Genomic DNA, 19,390 nt, shown 5'->3' with positions numbered 1-19,390 from the left:
GGGCTTTCTGCACAGTTAGCTAGCCTGCAGTCTGTCCCTTTGCAGACATGCTGGTTGTTGCTTGCACGCCGTAGTTCAAACAGCATTGATTTGTGTGACTTGTAAGCACGGGACACGTGCAGGGGCCGAATTTCAGCTGACTGGCGCTGCGTAGTGATGAATGGCACTCTTCTTTTTTTTTTTTTCCCATATTATGACTCTTGTGTGGTTTGTGGGCAGAAATATTTTCTGAGCGCTAAATTTGGCTTTGTTGCAAGCATGGGGAAAAGATAGGCAACCGTATTTATGCCAGCTGACCAGCAATGTGCAGGAAGAAGTAAGGGGCTGGTTTATTCTACTTGAAGAAAACTCTGGACACCCAATTACTTTGTCTGGCTTCTTATTAAAAGTCATTTCAACCATCTGAAAGGTAATTCCAATGAGAACAGTTAAGAGTGAATGGTTTCAGCAATTTAAGATAAGATCACAGACCATAATTTTCGCGTTTTAATAAGTGCTTGTAAACACGAACTAACAGACTTTATGAATAGGAAAAAAAGAAAATAGACCTTTTGGGGGATCAAAACGTCTTTTTTGGCCTATCAAAATTTCAAAAGTCTATCTATCAACCCCACCTTCATCCAGCCCAGCTGCGAGCGGTCAAGGGAGAAGAAGCAATAGTACTTTATCTCGCATGTGTTTACATTTCAACACTCTGCCGTTGCGTAACCCACTCTGAAATTGTCAAACGTCGTGGCTGAAGCGCCGCACACCTGCGTGTTTGGACACGCAGGAAATATTCACGACCCGCTCTGCCTCTCTGACTCCGGCCTCGTCTTGAGTTTTATGACTCGGAAGCCGCGAAAGTAAAAGTAGCACGAGGCAACAACAACAACAAAAAAAAAAACGCTTAGCAGCACAGTTGGGTACGGCTTTATGATGCTATACCCTGGGTTTGCCGTAGGAGCTGCTTTAATTACAGGACCGGTGGGAAGATTCAAGCTGAGTGGGAGGAGGGGAAGGCGTGGCCCTGAAGATGGAGCTTCTGAACAGATGAAAAGAGCCGGGCCGGTCGAAGGACTTGCCCCCTTTTTGAATGAGGCTGCCTATTAGGTAACAGGGTTACGCTTTTTACATCTGACAATTGGGCGTTTGCCTGGCTTGTGGTACAGACTCAAATATTGACATCACAAAGGATTTGCAATCGCGCCCGACTTTATACTTCTCAGAATGTTGCCACATCGGTTGAATGTTGTCATTGCGCGATGGATATCTTGTTTGTTCCTGCTTGCGGCGTTTAGGTGTTGATACCTAAGCAGCAAGGGCAAAAAAAACGCATTTTCTTTTAGGGCAGATTAACGTCTGCAGATGCGTCGTCCAACTTTGTTTGCTGCTTTGTTTTTGTTGTTTTTTTTTTGCAGGGGCAGCTTCAAGCGTCACACGTTTCCCTCCGTTTGCGTTCAGGCTCAGCCGCTCCGGTGCACCGCTCGTGTGGCGAAGTCGGTGTGGTCCCATATGCGAGTAATTAGGACAACCTGGAGTCATTCCTTCTCGCACAAAAACACCCTTTCATCCCGGCACACGGGGAGATCAAAAAACCAGGAACCCTCGTTGAGTGCGGCGAACACGCAGAGTCATCAGGCCACATCTGCCCGCGTCAGAATAAAACGGTAATCGCTCGGCGTTGGAAGCCGCTCGGCGATGCTTTGAAGACGTGATCTGGTCTTCATCCGTCCATTAGACTTGTTTTTTTTTTTTTTCTTTTTTTTTTTTTCGCAACCATCATTCTCAATGAGCCGTTTGAGTTTTCGCTGCGGTAACTCCGGCGCAGGCCACAGATCATCCCAGCTGCGTTTTACTGGCTTGATGCGTTTTGAGCAGCTGAATAATCGGAGGGAGACCAGTACCAAACAGGCAATTCCTCTTTTGAAATTTAAAAAAAAGCTCTTCTGCCTGTTCAGCGCGGTTATGTTGGGAAGAGGGAACCTGCTGGTCTCCATGGTGATGGTTTTTGTTTAGACACTTAAATCTATTTTAAACGTTTAAAAAAAAAAAAAAAAGGGGGAAGTGGGACTCAAATGCGCACTGATGTATTCCCCGCCCGTCGTGGCCCTTCCCAGGATGCCGTCTGGCGACTCTGGTCCAGCACTTCCTGTACTTCTACTCCTAACCCTTCCTGTCCCTGAGCTCCGGCCCAGATCAACAGGAAGATTAGTGTTGTGAGGTGGATCCCAGTCAGTTGTTTACTACTTTGGCGAGGCTTCAATGCTTTTGCATTCTCTCTTCTCTCTTTCAAGTGTTTTAGCGCAGCAGGGAAGCCATGAATTGGTTTCTAGATAAAATAGGTCTGTCATCTTTTTTTTTTTTTTACATCTTTAGCTCCACATGAGATTGAATTCAGTAGACGCAGCAAATGGGGGGTTTTGCAGGCAGTCTTTTTATTGGCAGCTGGGGAAAGGATCCTGACCAAATATGTGTTTGTGTGCAACACAAGTCCTTTTTATCTGGCATTGATTATGTGCCACAGCATTAATCAGTGAGGAGAAGTCACCCATGCTCTCTGAATGCGGGCACGGGCCACTGTGGGATGACCGTGAGTAAAAACACTGCGGTTTGGTCACAACATATTTTTAAAACGATTTACTGATCCAGTCGCTTTCATCTTAAACAGATCGGCAACAATTATTCTGCAAAAATTATATAACGGGTGACGATGGCGGTTCTACCATCTAATATCTGTAACAGTTTATTGTCATTTTCTTTTTGACCTGGCAGTAGTTTTCAAGTGTTTATGAATATTGCGCCATGTTTCATTTCGATCTGTAGGTGGTATTGGTTAGTAAGTTAGTCAGGCTATCTGCTCAGCTAAAAGCTGCAGTCAGCTGCTTAAAGACCAGCTTTTAATGCAGCGTGACATTAATGATCCCCTCTATTGTTTCCCACGCCACGTCTGTGTGTTGTTTTGGTCGTAAATGTTTCCAGTTGTGTTTTTGTCGAATTAACTTCCTGATTCACCGGCCAAGTTGGTCGGTAGATGGAAGAATCAAATGTCTCCACATAATCCTGCTAAGTAATTAGCCTGAGCTAAATGGTAGTTGTTAGCAAACAGACATGCCGTAGTTGCTGTAGTTCTCGCCTCAAGTGTTTGTGTGCGCATTTGTTGTCATAGTGAAAGCAGAGGAACATAAAAAATTATCCACCCAAATGATGATTTACTTGGTACAAACATTTACTCTCCATGAGGCAGCTAGCCTTCTGAAATTTACTCACCAAACCGAAAATGTACTCGCATTTGGCGTCTGGCGAGTGTTAATTACGGACCCTGCATGGGCAAAGTGTAGCGTTCCTCTTTAAGCCAGCTGACCGGCAGTGTGCAGCTGGCTGGTTTTAAAATGACTTGAAACCGCAGGAACAAAATTACCCTTAATTTTTATAGCTCTTGAAACTATAACTTTGTAAAACTAGGACGTACCTTGATGTCGGTAACTGCCGACTAAAGGCTAGTCACAGGAAGCTGCACAATATCTCATGAGCATGTTGTCCTCGCAATATTTATATCGCAAAGGACTGTTAGGAGCGCAGTAATTGTTGGCTGATATATTCAAAGTGTTTTGGATTTACATGCTCATGTAATGTTTAGCCAGCTGGACAGAGTCTCATGGCAGCAGATACTCACACAGGACACAAATGACATTAAAATGCTCACGGTCTGTTGGGAGCACAGATGAGAAAGAGAGGAAAGATGCATATATCACAATAGTTAACAAAGCAATATTTTGTTATATTTTCCACCCCCTACACAGAGCGACCCAATATGTGCCACTAAGGGGCACAAGAAATTTCTTGCTGGGATTTTATGGTCTGCACCAGGGGTCCACAACCTGGGATTCAGGAGGTGGCTCTTTTGACCCTCAGCAATGACTCTTAATAACGTTTCACTAAAGCATTAATAATACAGACATTTTGAATTGAGAAAGCTTTCTGGATGGGAAGCGAAACGTCTTCAAACTACAGGAAAAAAGTCCAGTTGTTTGTTTATTTTTACCTTTTTGGAATGACCGTGACCTGGATGACTGAGAATCTTCCCCAGCGTCGACAGCAGAAAGAGGCGAAAACAACAGCGATTCTTGCTATATAAGAAATATAGTGTAGGGGTATCTGCTGTTCTCTGCATCTGGATAGTTTACCTCTCAGGGACCACAAGGATACAAAGACTGCACTGAAATCAAGTTATTACTGTTTTTTTTTATGCTAATACCTGCTTCTTCTGTGATAACAGCTGACTAACCAGCGTAGTATCTCACCTATGAAGCCGCACTGAATATAGTATAACTCACAGGAGAAATCTGCTTTATTTGACCCCAAAATTACTGGTGCTTTTGTGTCGGTAAGATGTTCAGTGACATGGAAAAGTTTGCAAAAACCTAGGGCTGGGTGATGGGGACCAAAAATTATATCTTGGTATATTTAGACTGAATGCCGATATACAATATTTATCTCGATATGTTTCTTTTCATAAAGTAGTTGTTAAAAAATGTGCCTGTGAGACATTTGGCATAAAGCTTTGATTCAGAGATGTTTTTTTTAATTATTTTTTTTTATAAACAGCTGTAGCTAAACATGAGAACCAGCTAAAAAATAACCTACTGCAATACATAAAAGTATAATTATAACAACATAAAGCATTTTGAGACAAACAATATAGTCTCATCTTATATATCTTTTTAAATATTTTTTGGATATTTTTAAATCTTATTGCACCTGTTGGGTGTTTAAATGAAGGCTTTTTGTGTCAATTTCCAACCAAATCCATAATTTACCCCTTTGATTCCTATTTTTTTTTCTATATGTAAAACGTTCAGTCTCACCTGAAGTAAGACATAAAGAAAGTAAAGGTAACCAAAGGGCTTACAAATACTTTCACTGGAAGGCAGACTGAGGTATTGGGCAGATGACTATCATAACTTTCCATCAGTTTGTCTGTAATCACAGTTTTGCAGCCAAGCTTTGGTTGGTTTTGATTAGCTAACTTTAGCTCTGAAAGGCTAACGAACACGCCTAATGCCTAAATGGCCCTGAACTGTTTGCACGCATTCCTCTGCTCCACTTTCTGCACTGTTGGGTTCCTCTAGCTGCTTTCCCACTAAACCAGTTTACCTTCATTGTAACCTTCGCTGTGAGAAAAGGGCTCGTCTGGGTCATTCATGCTTTTATAAAACCCCTTTTTGTTCTGCTCCAATTTTTGTCGATGAATTGAAATAAACGTGGGATTGACGTGCGAAGATTTGCTTCAGTCAGACAAAGCCGCCCCGTGCGTTTTGTGCTCGGCGGCAGTTTTTCTGCTGGCCTCCCCGACGCTCTTGCAGAGTCTCTGGAAAAGGCTACATCCTGATCTCAGTGTTTTCTTTGGACCTTCTCCCTGGGAATAGCTCAACTTTCCAAATATAACCGCCACATGTTGATACTTTCTGCCAGTCTGCTGGCATTTGGTGGAACACCCTCCATGTCGGTGGCTTTGCTGATTATGCAGGCCGAGGCTGCGGGCTCTCTCTCTCTCCCTGGAGTGAGGAGCAGAATATATTTGGCCATTTAGGGCAAAGCGGGGCTAAATCTGCTGCAGTGTCGATAAATAGCATTTAGAAAATGGGAGTCATTGTTTTTGTTTTTTTTGTTTTTTTTAACAGCACTGAAACCAAGGAGAAAACGGGGCGTCCAGCTGGGCTTGTGCCTCGTTTCAAAGCACAGAAACGGCTTCTTTCTTTATACCTGGAAAGAACTGCAGACGGTTAGGCTGTCCGTGTAACTTGTAAGCATTTAAAGTCACCTGATTTTTATTAGCTCAGAGGGGGGAAAAAAAACTATTTCTGTAAAAGTTGAATTCCCTGTGTGCTTTGTCGCTTCCTCATAAAGCCTCCTCCTAGGAATAGAAACCAAATAAAGATCCTCTTGAACGTCCGATAAAACGCGGACTGTGGCAGCAGATATCATTTAGCTCGGAGAGAGAGAGAGAGCTCGTTGGATGTTTAACGACATCCTTTTTTTTTTTTTTTTACATATCATCCTTCTTAACAGAGCGGCTTATGCTTCATGCAGCTGTGTTTGCATGCCGGCTCTTTTTTACAGGGGGAGGGAGATTGCGCGTCTTTTGCCTCTCGCTCCATCCCACTGTACATTCACACTGAGCATAGCGAGCGCCTGTGTCAGGAATAACTTACCCACAACCCCCAGCAGCACTTGTGCAGCTCATTAGCCCACTGCCCTAAAACCGCCCGCTAATTGGATTCCTCTTTCATTCGTCCTTGATCCCGACTGTGGAGCGTGAAATACACGCAGGCAGTGCCGTATATCCAGGATTTGAGGCTTTAACGCTGCTTAGCTCGGGGGAAGGAACGTGAATCTGAAGCGGTGGGATGAGGGCTAAACCTGCAGGTGTTTTGTGTCATAAAAACCACCTAATCACTCGCGGATGTGCAGGCATTAATCAGGCCTTGTCTGCTGTAGGAGCGAACGCGTGCTGAACATCTCCAGCTCTTTGAAGAGGCCGATTTTTCACCAGAATCAACACACTGACAGCAGAAATTGTCAAAACCTTTTACTCCAGCCGTCGTGCACCGAGATCCCCAACGACGTGCTGATCTTAAACACGCCCTCGTTATTCTCTTGGTAACCGCAAGTCGTGCAGTATTTGGTTGGATGTCTTCGTCTCGATGCTCGCCGTGTCCATTTTTAGAGGCCGAGGCGCTAAAGCTGACGGAAACTAGTGGGGAAAAGATGATCATGGGAAAGAAGGAAAATGTGGGTTAATCATAGTAAATGTCGTCATAAGAACATCCAGCTATAGTGCTGTGATCGCTTGTTTTTCCTGATATCCCGCAGCCCTATAGTGAATATATATCATTATTTGATGCAAGCTTGCCAGCGGCTGAAAAGAATGTGACAAAAGTTCTCGGATCCGTTTCAAACCCCAGTTTTTTTTGTTGTTTTTTTTTCTCGGTAGGGAACGTTATTTGTTCGTCTTCTGCGCCTGGATTTCATAAACTTGTTATGTAATCTGTCTTAACTAAAACAGTCTGAATTTAATTAGTTATGTTTAGGTGTAAACAAATCCTGCAGTAGTTACAATCGGCGCTTGTTTCTTAGTGAGCAAGACGAATAAAGACGATTTAACCGAGTCTTACAGGAACACCTGAGCAATCAGAACACAGAAATTGTCTTCCTGCATTATTGAAAACGGCCACAGTTCAGATTTTCGTCCTTGCCATCTTTTTGAACAACAATGCGTGATAATGAACAGTAGCCCCCCCTTACATCCTCTCTGCCTGTCGTACTAGAGACGCACCGATCAGCCTTCTTTGCCGTTTGATCGGTCCGGTTTATGTTGATATTATAATTTTTTTGACCAATTCTAATGGGGTTCTACAAAGAATATAATGCATAACTTTCTTATAACATGTATTTTGATATTTGCATGCTATTTAAAAAAGATAATCCTCTTTAACAACAACTTATCTGATTTCAAGGAACCCAGCAGACGGGTTTCCAACTTTCAATTCTCTTTAATATAGCTGGTTATGGTCAGTGATAATACAGTTTAGAAAAAAATTATTGATTGCGACCATGGTGGGGGCAGGAAAGTAGATTTTATATCCATCTGAACTCCTTTTTAAATGATTGTTGTTGTAATTTCTGGCTGAAAGAAGCAAGCCTGTCACTCCTTGCCCTGAATCTTAGCCCTTAACCAGATGTTTCTAAGGGGTCAAGGTGTCCCAGATGTTTTTGTAAAATGAACAGAGGGCAGAGGTCATTTGAAAAAAATAAAAAAATAAACCTCTTAGGAGTGCACTTCTAAAAATGTATAGTCTAAATATTCTCAGCTAGCATATTTTTAAGGACACAAAAAACCCCACTGTGATATATAATCAGAGGTATTAACCATTCTTAATGATAATGGCAAATATAAAATATTTCTCAATGGGAAATAGTTGATTATGACAAAAACTATTAAAATGTCTAGTCAGATATATGCCACTGTTTTTTTTTTTTTTTCTTAGCAACCAAAATAGAGCTGTAATTCTCTGTGTCTTGTTATTTGTGGAAGAAAATGGGGAAGGAGTTAAAGATAACCCCAAAGAAGTGACGATTCAGCAAGACTGTCTTTAGAGTATCCTTCTGTCTGTCTTTGCTTTCTGTCACATTCACGCTTGACCTCAGGCGTTCTCCAGCGTTCGTTTGCCTTATAAGGCAGAGTGACTCCATGGCAGAGGAGGGGGGGGGCAAGCAAAGTTGGGTGCGAAGGGAAGGGGCGCGGCCACAGAGATGCATCGCTGAAGGAGAGAACAATCAAAGGGAGGAAATGAAAGCATGGTGGGCCGCCAACTTCCTGCCGACTTTTCCAAGATCCTCACTCGTCATTCCACTTAGTTCTCCGTGCACCAGGCTGGAGGGAAAATCCTCCTGCAAAGACTCTGGAAAGCTTCTTACTGTACGGCTGCACCCTCGGGATCCCCCCCCCCCCCCCCCCCCCCCCATACCGTCATGCTTCACAGACTCTGAGGCATGAGAATATGTTCAGTACACACACCAGCTTTAGATTTTAACACAGCGCTGTCTGTGTGCATGAGGGATTCCCCCCCCCCCCTCCCTCCATGTTTGTTAAAGCCTGGTGACAGACAGGGCACCAGGTTACGCCTTTTCAATGGGGTGTAAAGGCGTGCTTTCACTGCTGCTGCCTTAGCTGATATATCTGTCGTTCTTTTTTTTTGTCCTTTTTTTGACTCCTGGTGACAAACAGGAATGTAATCGTCTGGTAATTATATCCTTGTTCCAGCGCCGTCTCCTCGCCTCGCTCTGGACAGCGCCTGTAGTGTCAGGCCACGGTTCAGTCCTGTGCAACCTTTTCCCCACCTGCCAGGCCGAGTCCCCCCCCACCCCCCCCGGCGTAAAGCTGACGAGGATTCAAGATGCTCTGAGAGATTTATTTCCCGGTTCACTCATTCTGCAGTGGGACGTCTCTCCTCTCCTGTGCTGTGAGACGCGCTAACGACGGTCTGACAGACATTTCCTGTCTGGTATCAGCGGTCCTCCCTTGGCACGAGAGGCAGAGAGGAGATGGTTTAAATATTGGTGGGGGGGTTGGTTGGTAGTTAAATGTTTGACTTGGAACGAGGCCAAGGTGGAGAAAAGAAGGCCTAAAACTGCGCTTTAATCTCCTGACGTGTGAAAGAGCAGAGGTGTAGGCCTGAAAGGCTTCGACGCAGACAGACGTGACGATGGCAGCCGTTCTTTGTGGTTTCTCCTTTCCTCCTTCGTCTCAGCAGGAGCCTTGCAGAATGACTGAGCCACCTGCAAACTGCACGGCAGTTCTCAGGCGGGGGGGGCGTTGAACCGACGTCTGGACTCGCCGTGGGCTAACTAACGAGTGACTGACCTACTGACTGCTGCGCCGCACCTTCAGCTGCTCTTTTTTCCTATGGAAGCATTCAGAGGTCCATCCTCCGCGCTTCTAATCAGATCCATGTTAGGATCTGGAGTTCAGTATGGAGGCAGCTTCCTGGGATATAATAGATTGTGTTTGCTTTCTCGTTTCCCTTTTTCCTCCTCTGTTTACTTTGAGCAGATGGGGGGGGTGGTAACTGGCTGATTTCTGCATCCACCTCCACCGGAAATTGAGTTTCAGAAAGCGTTTCATTCAGCGATTGCGAAGGATTTTGGTTTTAAAGCGTAGCGTCCTGCACGGACCTCCTGCTGGTATTTATCCCTCACTGATTGGTAGAACCAGGGCAGACCAGGCAGCTCACTAACATGTTTTTTTTTTTTTTTTTGTAGGGATTTAGGCAGTTAGTGTTGAATTATTAAAAAGCCTAAATGATAAGGCAGAATATTTCCCTGTTGTCATGGCATGGTCATGCTCATGTGGTTTGATTTGAATATCTTCTAACAGATGTTCTGTAAGAAATGACCACCATACAGGCATGTATATCTTTTTTATGCTGACTGCCTAACGGCTACTTTTATACCTCCCCTCCCCCAAATAAAACAATTCTTGAATTTGTGTTTGTATAAAGTATACAGACTCTTTGCTTTGTGTTTATTAAAAAAAACAGAAGTGGTTTGGTGGAAATTAGTCAGTCATGAGGAACTTGGTCAGTGCTGCTCTTCTGCAAGACGCTGACATTAATTCTCCCAAGGCTCATGGGTGTTTAAACGGATTTAGAGTTTCCAGAATGAGTATTGGGGGGGGGGGGGGGGGGGGGGAAAAAAATAAATGTGTCGCAAAATGTTTGTTTCCTGGTCTCGGTTTCTAAAGACATCCATCGTTCATCCGTCCCTCCACTTTTAAAGTTTCCATACTCAAAGCCTGGCTGCTTTAGAAATGCCTAAGTTCTTAGGAGAGGTTTTGCACTTCTACTTTTTAAATTTGAACCCAGGAAAGTATGGCGCTTCGACGTGTGTTGACGCCACGATTTATTCTTCCAACACAATGTCACGGAAACGTCTCTGGAAAACAAAAACAAAAATCTAAGCTATGAATCCCTCGTCATGATCTGCTTTTCTGCTCTCATCGGTTCATTCTGATGTGATCGAACCCGGGTTGGATGTTTTCTTGGTCACATAAAAAAAAAAATAAAAATGACTAAAGTTCTCCTCTTTCTTCCCATCTTACCTCGCAGGCAGAAGGCGATGTCGCAGGTCTCAACCGCAGGATCCAGCTGGTGGAGGAGGAGCTGGACCGAGCCCAGGAGAGGCTGGCCACAGCGCTGCAGAAGCTGGAGGAGGCGGAGAAGGCCGCAGATGAGAGCGAGAGGTCGGGCGGCTAACACACGGGGCGAGCGCGTGATGATCCAGTCGGGCGTCATCTTTGACAAATGCATCCGTTTCCTTTTTTTTTTATTTGTATCAGAGGGATGAAGGTGATAGAGAATAGAGCAATGAAGGATGAGGAGAAGATGGAGATCCAGGAGATGCAGCTGAAGGAGGCCAAACACATCGCAGAGGAAGCCGACCGTAAATACGAGGAGGTAAAGCTGCTTCCTGTCCCCTCAGTTCTGCCGCTCGCACCCAGGAAGAGCTGGTGGCTGGATCTAGGAGGCTAGAAGGATATAAGTTGTTAAAGCACTTTATCGTAGGCAGTTTGACAACCTGTAGGTTTATAGGTGTACTGCAGCCTGCCGCTGTGCATTTGACCACCTTAACATACTTTAATGTGGGGGAAAAGGTGACTGTCTGTCCCGAGCGTAGGCACCCTGATGATTAAAGGACACCTGAGAATTAAAAAAGTGATCCCCGTGTGTTCTGTGTCTCAGGTGGCCCGTAAGCTGGTGATCCTGGAGGGGGAGCTGGAGCGAGCCGAGGAGAGAGCCGAACTCGCTGAATGGTAAAGCGAAGCTGCAACACAGACGTCTACTTACAGCATGAACACGCAGATGTGGAGGTTTTAAGCTCTCGCGTTACAGCCAAGCGTGCCTGTGACTTTTTCTTTTTTTGTGCAGTAAAGCCAGTGACCTGGAGGAGGAGTTGAAAAATGTGACCAACAACCTGAAGTCTCTAGAAGCCCAGGCGGAGAAGGTGAGAGCCGGCATGCTTTGTTTTACACACAGCCAATATTAGCCAGTTACAGCAGCAGAGCCGGGGTAAAACGGAATTATTAAAATTAAAATCTTAAAAATCTCTTAATATTCTCCTAGTTTACATGGTCTGAATATTTGAGTGGATGTGTAAAATAAACAGAGGGTCTGGTTCTGAGACTGTACTCTTCTTCACTCCTCTGGATCCTGTCATTTGGACCTCACCAGGATCAGAACTGTTACTGAAGCATTGTTTTATACCAGATCCGTAGTAGCTAGGCGTGACTAAGTCCTCTTCTCTGCACAAATGTCTTTTTCGTGTAGGGCTGTGCAATATATGGAGATTTTAAAAATATTAATTTTTCTTTATCAGATGTGACTATATCCTTTTATATGGAGATGGTCTGTGTTGCGTTATAGTTATACCTTTATATATACCAGTAGGTTATTTTTTTTATTTTTTTGCCGTTTCTCATATTAATCTACAGCTGTTTGTTTAAAAAAATGCACCTGGGAGACATTTGGGATAAAGCTTTGATTCAGGAGATTCCTTTTTATAATTACTTTATAAAAAAAAAACATTACGAGATAAATATTGTATATAAGCATTCAGCCTAAAAACTCTAATACCCATAAATAAAATCCAGTCCATATAACTGCCTGAATAGACTCATACTCATGTATGTATTATTAATTACTAATGATTATAATTTCACTAGGATCATATGTTCTATGAATGCCTCAGAGATTTGTTGGAATGTTAGTCAACAAATAGGATCAGGAAACTCACTCTGGAGGAGCTCCAGGGATTGAAAGCTCGGGTGGGAGAATCTGTTGACATGACAAATAATTAATAGTTACACAATTTACAATTCTGGGCTTTATTTAAGAGCTACAGGAAGAAAGTCTTTGTTGGGGGGGGAAAATGCCAAAAGAAGCAGCAGCGTACCACAAGCCATGTCGGGCTCACAGAAGGCTGCTTTGGTCAGATGAAACAAAGATTAAAACTTTGTGGCATAAATGTAAAATAAAATGGTGGCAGCATTATGCTGCGAGGGTAATGAGCATTCTGGGTCTTTGCTCAGGGGCTCAGGGTGGCACTCTTGTGGGATTCAAACTGGGGAACTTACGGCTTATCCAGGATGCAAGAATCCTGCTCAAAACACTGTTTGTTTTCTTTTTTTTTGTATCCTGCAGATATCCAGAGCTGACAGAAAAACAATTTAAAAGGACACGCCTCTACTATAATCACTGTGAATGTTGACTCACCTCCTAACTTTATAGTGCAAAGTTATGCCGCACTTCGTGTCGGCCCTGTTGCATTAAAGTCCCGACGAAATACGTCGATGTCTGCGATTGCAAAGCGACACGGTCCCATCAATGCAGAGACGCGGTGCAAGACGGCGCAGGGTGTGTCTGCGAATGCCAGCGGTAGAAACCTGCTCTGTCCTTTTGTCTCAACTTTCCTCCCAAGGTCAGGCATGCAGTACGGCAGCATGCTAGGCTGGGTGCTTTTTTTTTTTTTTTTTTTTTTTTTTTTTTCGTTTCCGCGTCCGGGCCCGTCACGATTTGTTCCCAGAGCAAACGGACTTTCCCTTTTTTTCCTGTCTGATTCCTCGTTCTCGCTGTGGTTTAACAAACGTTCGCGCTCGGTGCATCCTCAGGTGAAAAGCAAGTAGGAACACGTTTTGTATCGCTGCCACTGATTTTTCTTTTTTCTCTTTCCTCCTTCTGTCTCGTCAACAGTACTCTGAACGAGAGGACAAGTATGAGGAGGAGATCAAAGTTCTGACTGACAAACTGAAGGAGGTGAGATCCAGATTGTTAAAAAAAGATGCTCCTCTCTGGTTATACTGTCTTTTTTTTTATCAAATTAGTTATTCCAGTGATTTTATTTTCTCTTTGGTTTAATAAGTTGGAACGTAAATGTGTCTCAGTCATGATACTGCAAAAAAAAAAAAAAAAACGCCCAGAAAAGAATGTGGAAAACTTTTCCAGTGTTGCACGCTGGATTACTCTGTCGAGGCTGGCTGACTCTGTGTGTGTCTGTACTCCCATCCAGGCTGAAACCCGAGCAGAGTTTGCGGAGAGATCTGTGGCCAAACTGGAAAAGTCCATCGACGACCTGGAAGGTATGCGAGCATTAGCGTTCTGGTTAGCGTGTTTGGGCGAGATGCGCTCTCTCTCTCTGCTCCTCAGGTCAACGCGGCCTCGGTGCGAGCCGCCGTGGAGAAATTCTCCGGAAGATTAAAAGACAATGCTTTTGTACCACGCCTACCAAAACTGCCCACAAAAAATCTGACGATACGCTCGTCTCCGAGGCTGCAAAGAGGACAGAGTGTGCTAGCGTGTTTTGTAGGTCAGCGTTATTTAGTTGATGAGCCACAGGGAGCTGACTTTATAGTTATTGGAGCAGCTTTAGGAGACGCTGAGAAGCCGGCCTGAGCATCATTCTTTAACGCAAGCGTCTCTGCATCATTTGTAAAATCCTGACCTAATGTTTTGCTTTTCCTCTCCCCGTCTCCTCCATCTTGTCTCTGCTCCTTTCTGCCTCCATCTGTCTGTCGTGCTGCTTTCGGCTTGTCCGTGTCGCTCCCGTCCTCGGCCGCCCCGGCTGTACTTGGCTGCGGACCTCTGTGATCTCCAGACGAGCTGTACGCTCAGAAGCTGAAGTACAAGGCCATTAGCGAGGAGCTGGACCATGCCCTCAATGACATGACGTCTCTTTAGGCGTCTTCTGCTTGCTCTGATTCTCTTCTGCCACAGTCTGTGTAGCTTTTTTTTTTTTTTTTTCCTCTGCAGATCACATGTGCCTTCTGCTCATCTTGCTTTGCAAAACTATTTCATTAAAGTCTCTTTATTTCCTACTTTGCAGCATTTGTCTCTGTTCTTAATTATAACAGAACCTTTTTCCCCCCTTTTTTTTTGTCGCAGTAAGGCCTCAGACTCCGTTTCATTTGGGTTTTATTAAACAGAATAAAGCGAAGTAGTGCATGATTGTGAAGTGGAAGGACGATCGTACGTATTTTTTTTTTTACAATTGCGTATCAGAAAAGTGTGCCGTGTATTTGTATTCGGACCCCTTTGCTGTGATGCCCCTAAATAAAGTCCACTGACTGCTTCAGAGGTCACCTGATTAGTAAATGGAGTCAGTCATTTAATCAGCACAGATCATGAAGACCAGGCGACACAGCTGACAGCCCAACTATTGAGTTAGGAAAATGCCTGATGCAGAATTAGGCTATAAAACAAGATTTCAGGCTTTGATCATGTTGGGGTGCACCTTTTAGTTCATCATCCGAAAATGTTAAAGGTACGGCACCGCTGCAAACCTATATTAAGACATGATCATCCAGAATCTGCTGACCAGATATCTGAGGAGCGGTAAGGAGATATAGGGAAAAAACACATCAATAAAATAGAAATTGTATTGATCGATATCGATAATTGTCAACAAATTCAAAACATATTTTAGGTGCAGCTCTGGCCATTTTATGCTTTTGCTTATTGACCAATTTTTAGATAAAGAACACACAATTCAAACTCAACCCTTTATTTAACCAACTTTTTACCAAAACTGCAAGTTTTTAAAAATGGAAAAAATAACATGCACGCTCTGAACTCTTTGAAGGGGGCGGAGTTTAGTTCCTGGGTCTGCGTTATGATTGGTTGGGAGGATGTATGACTGTAAAATTAACCTACATGGCCAGAATGCAAAAGGAAGGAAAACTTCTATTGAACTTTTTATTGACCTTTTTTTTTTCTATCATCGATATACGTCTATCGATCGATGTATATTGGTATTGAATTATCATCCAGCCCTAGCTGAGAGCACGGCTTACAGTAACGTTTCGGCCTACACGCAAAACACTACATTGCTTTGAACAAAATGCCGCTAGGGTGAGAAACGGAGGTGGCAGCGTCATGCCGCTGGGATGCTTTTTCTTCACACGACTAGAGAACCTGGCAGAGTTTATAGAAATATATGGGTTAAATATCCAGGACAACCCTCAAAGGAAACTCTGTTGGAGGCTCCAAAATATTTGAGTCTGGGGCCGATCCAGCAGAACAAGCAACGCTAAATATACAGAGGGAGCCACAGCACGCTTGTGGGTTAGAATGGTCCAGTTAAAGCTACTTTGCAAAGAAGAATCGTGTGTGTGTGTGTGTGAGGGGGGGGGGGGGGGTTCTTCTCCATACATGTGAAGCTGGTAGACATGCAGCTGTAATGGCGGTTTCACCAAGTCTTCGCTCAGTGGGGCTAAATACGACGGCATGGCACTCCTGGGTTTTTAGGTATGAAATTATTTAGAGATTCTGTTTCTTTTTCTGTTCTCTTCACGACTTTGCACTGCTTTTGTTCTGGTCTGCCACGTCAAATCCCAATAAGATGCACTGAAGGTTGTGGTTGTAGCCTGATTAAAATATGGAAAGGTTTATCAAGAGTCCTGATTAGATTTGCAACGCACTGTACACGGTTTAACCGGGTTTCTGTAACAAGGTGTTTAATTTCTGCTGTATAAAACACGCCTGACAGTCACGCATACAAGGTGAGGCTTTCTGTTGACATTTGGTCTGATTTTAGCTTGAATCGGTACAGCTTGCAGCCCCTTAACGACTTTGTGCTGCCCTTGGTTTAAGTAGAACACCTCTATAGTCTCCATATTGTATTCTAACATTCAAACAGTTGGTTTATGCATGACAGGCACAGTGTTGTGGTTACATTTTTGCATGCGGACACAGCTTAACCTGAGCGCTTTTATGCAAAACGTCAGCCCAGGAAAACGGTCCTCGGTGCAGAGACTGGCCTGTATCATTAGCTTTTTTTTCTTCTTTCATGAGGAGCTCAACATGTCACCTTTCTTCTCTCTCCAGAGAAATTATCACATGCCAAAGAGGAGAATCTGGGCATGCACCAAGTCCTGGACCAGACCCTGCAGGAGCTGAACAGCTTATAAATGCCCGGCGAGGAAGATGGAGAGGATGAGATCATCATTAACATTCCATTAAACGTTCGACTCCATTCCACATTTCGAGCTGTAAAACCTGCACTCCCCACAGGATTAACTTAATGCTTGTCCCTTGGTGTTATGTTTTTTTTTCCTTCCCCCCCCCCCCTCCTCATCTTTTTCTCCTTTGCTTAGTTTTTATTTCCAGTTGCAACTGCAGGACGTTCTTTAAAACAAAGATTTTTGACCACTTATTTAGAAACAGATGGTAAATGCACTCAAGGGAGCCTCAGATTTGGCCTCTGAATCACTTAAACTGGCTCAAATTGACATCATTACAAGCACATATGAATAATTACTTGGGTTTTTCTTCTTTTTTTGGGGGGGGGGGGGGGTCCTAAAGGATGAATTCCTCAGGCGGTAAAGATTTTATTTTTTATCTTTAGGAGGATGCAACTGAAGACATTTTACTAATCCGTGCCTGTCTGACCTGCGTCCTCCTGCATCTGTTTGGGTTTAATCTGCATGGTCGCCTGCCGGACGGAAACGGTTTCCAGTAATAAACACACTATTAAGCTGCTCCTTCACTTTAATCTTATTTACGACTAATCAAGAGTCCTGAACTTCGGAGCAACTCTGCCGAACCCGAGGACAACGTCTTGGATATTCGCAGCGCGTCAGGCCTTTTGCTAACTGGGGGCTTGGTGGGAGTCAGCAGAGTCCGAGCAGACTGCACTACCTTTCCTACGGCATCAGTAAAACTCGAGCGAGCTTAAGCCCAAAACCAGAAGCTCAGTCACGTCTCATCAACCATGGATAACTATTGTATATAGTAGGAGAATGTTAGGTATGTGAGAAGTTGTAATGCTCTTAATGTTTTATTTGCTTTTTACACCACTTCTTTATTTTCCAGGGGAAATGCCAAGACCAAAGAACACATGACACAGACAAATCTTTTAAATGTTTTAATTTTTTTTTTGTGATGGTCTCAGCTCATGTCTAGGGCTAGGAGGGGGGTGGGGCTAAAATTTGTTCAGGCCCTTTTATTATTTTTTTTCTTTCTTTCTTCGTTTACCACCCCCTCCATGTTCAACCTTCAATAAATGTTTTACAGAAGTTCGGATTCATTTGATTCCTTTTGCATTTAGAGCTTCTCTGTGCTAGGCATAGATAATTATCTTGAGCATAACGGAGTGTACAAGCATGTTCCTCTCTTAATGTCTTCTTTAAAAACCCACCAGAGGGTGTTAAAATGCCCCCGAAATTCAAAGATGCAGATGGTACAGAGGTGATGTCTCTTATAAGCCATAATCTTATGGCTCAGATCCATTTATTTCATGGTCCATTCTGCCTCCTAGTGGACGCCTTGGCAAATTGCAGCTCAGGGGCATTTCTTCCTGAAGGAACAGCCTAGACAGAGCACAAAATATTGTTGGCAACTCTCTGTCATTTAATGATAGATCTGACTTTATTGTAAGCAACCAGTGTGAGGTGCTGCCCTTACCTGCTGTCAGTCTACATTTCCCGCCTCGTGGCCTGCAGAGGATCACGGAGCAGCCGGGGCAGACCACCACCGTCCCGGCATGGCTGAAGATGGTGGAGATCCTGTAGCAACCTAATGAGGTTAACCATGAATATTAGCAATCTGTGGGATTTGCTGTGCCGCCATGAGCTTTGAAAGAAGCGCTTACCGATGCATTTGACGTCCATGAAGTAGGAATTGGGGCCCTGCACCAGCCTTTTCTTCTTGTGTTTCCTCCTCTCATCTACAAGACTGGGGTGCATCAGATCCTTGGCCAGCTGCAAAGGTCAACAGAGCATTCCCAGGTGCTGATCACTGAGCTATATTATACACTGGAGTGCTAATCGCCTGCTGTTAGAACGAGTCGCCTTGAAGCCACCATATTGGTACTCCCTATTTTCCCCCAGTAACCAGGGAATATGTGCGCTACAGCATCGAATAACGAGGATTTTCTCATGTTCAAGGGGGTCTTAAGACTTTTAAAATGTCAAATGCCATATACTTTTATGTTATGTTCTAAAACTATCAAGTACTGAGTCATGTGCTGAAATATTTTGCATTTTATTTATTGAAATATATATATATATATATATATATATATATATATATATATATATATATATATATATATTAACAACTGAGGTCAGACATCTCTGGGAACTGAAGTCTACTTATTCATGTTGTGGTCTACTGCCCCCTACTGTCTGATGGGTGAATTACTAGTTGAAGCAAAGAAACATGTCCAGGCAAGTTCCTAAAACCATTTATAGCAGACATGGATGGGAACCTACACAGATACAGTACAGTAAATTATATAATTGCATATCTTTGAAAAAATAGCCCACGACTGCAAACAAATCTTTCAGTCTATATTGTCACTTTATATCTGTTTTTTAAAAAAAACATTTATACAGTGGAGCCTGGACCTATTATCCTATCATCTTACAAACAAAACAGATCAAACTGGATATAGGTTTTTTACTTACAGACATGGTTGTTTTAATCAGCCAAGATTTTCTGTCCAAAATCGAAGAGTAGTTTTAGTGTGCGAGTCTTCTCCCAGATTCACCTGCTCTGTTCACAACGTCTGAGATGTGATGAGCTGCTGGAGGGTCTTTCTGTTCAGAGGAGGGGCCAAAAGTCTGATGAACTCTAAAGAGGGGCGGACACAATCAAAACAAGAGGAGAGAGAGGCCAAAACAACATGGGATAAAAAATATCTGTTATGACACATCTACCACGAAGTAGAACCAGTGTTAGTAAAATAAATCTTTGGAGACTTTTTCTACATCGCAGAGTTAAATGGGCCACAACATAAAACGGTTTAGTTTAATGATTGACCTTCATTTTTGGTTTGAAAAATATTGATAATGTAC

At 43.5% G+C, this 19,390-nt stretch overlaps 2 protein-coding genes across 5 annotated transcripts in view; one reads left to right on the top strand and one right to left on the bottom strand.

The window, feature by feature from the left end:
• Window positions 1-17,608, top strand: part of tpm4a (tropomyosin 4a) — a 30,485-nt gene extending 12,877 nt beyond the window's left edge. For 2 of the 4 annotated variants that reach the window (XM_012877811.3, XM_012877813.3), the window contains 7 exons: window positions 10,650-10,783; window positions 10,880-10,997; window positions 11,283-11,353; window positions 11,469-11,544; window positions 13,290-13,352; window positions 13,606-13,675; window positions 16,419-17,608. In XM_012877811.3, the coding sequence (XP_012733265.1) occupies window positions 10,650-10,783; window positions 10,880-10,997; window positions 11,283-11,353; window positions 11,469-11,544; window positions 13,290-13,352; window positions 13,606-13,675; window positions 16,419-16,501 (615 nt within the window). In that variant the 3' untranslated portion in view covers window positions 16,502-17,608. Of the gene's footprint in view, window positions 1-10,649; window positions 10,784-10,879; window positions 10,998-11,282; window positions 11,354-11,468; window positions 11,545-13,289; window positions 13,353-13,605; window positions 13,676-14,190; window positions 14,412-16,418 lie in introns of those variants that run through there. The other 2 variants (XM_012877812.3, XM_012877814.3) reach the window with 2 other exon arrangements.
• LOC105936825 (40S ribosomal protein S27-like) lies at window positions 17,542-19,120 on the bottom strand. Its single transcript, XM_012877817.3, has 4 exons — window positions 19,001-19,120; window positions 18,184-18,292; window positions 17,997-18,107; window positions 17,542-17,902 (listed from the first exon to the last, which is right to left on the bottom strand). The coding sequence occupies exons 1-4, from the start codon at window positions 19,004-19,006 to the stop codon at window positions 17,874-17,876; spliced, it is 255 nt and encodes an 84-aa protein (XP_012733271.1). The 5' UTR covers window positions 19,007-19,120; the 3' UTR covers window positions 17,542-17,873.
• Between the last annotated feature and the right edge of the window lie 270 nt (window positions 19,121-19,390).

Source organism: Fundulus heteroclitus, chromosome 9 (assembly GCF_011125445.2).
Source record: "Fundulus heteroclitus isolate FHET01 chromosome 9, MU-UCD_Fhet_4.1, whole genome shotgun sequence".
NCBI classification, from domain to species: Eukaryota; Metazoa; Chordata; class Actinopteri; order Cyprinodontiformes; family Fundulidae; genus Fundulus; species Fundulus heteroclitus.
This window is presented reverse-complemented; position numbering and strand designations above follow the sequence as displayed.

What these genes read in the sequence shown, in the direction of transcription:
- LOC105936825 (XM_012877817.3), bottom strand. An exon ending in CATGGACGTCAAATGCATCG is followed by an intron (nt 18,108 to 18,183) that starts GTAAGCGCTTCT and finishes TAACCTCATTAG; the next exon opens with GTTGCTACAGGATCTCCACC. An exon ending in GAAATGTAGACTGACAGCAG is followed by an intron (nt 17,903 to 17,996) that starts GTAAGGGCAGCA and finishes TGCTCTGTCTAG; the next exon opens with GCTGTTCCTTCAGGAAGAAA.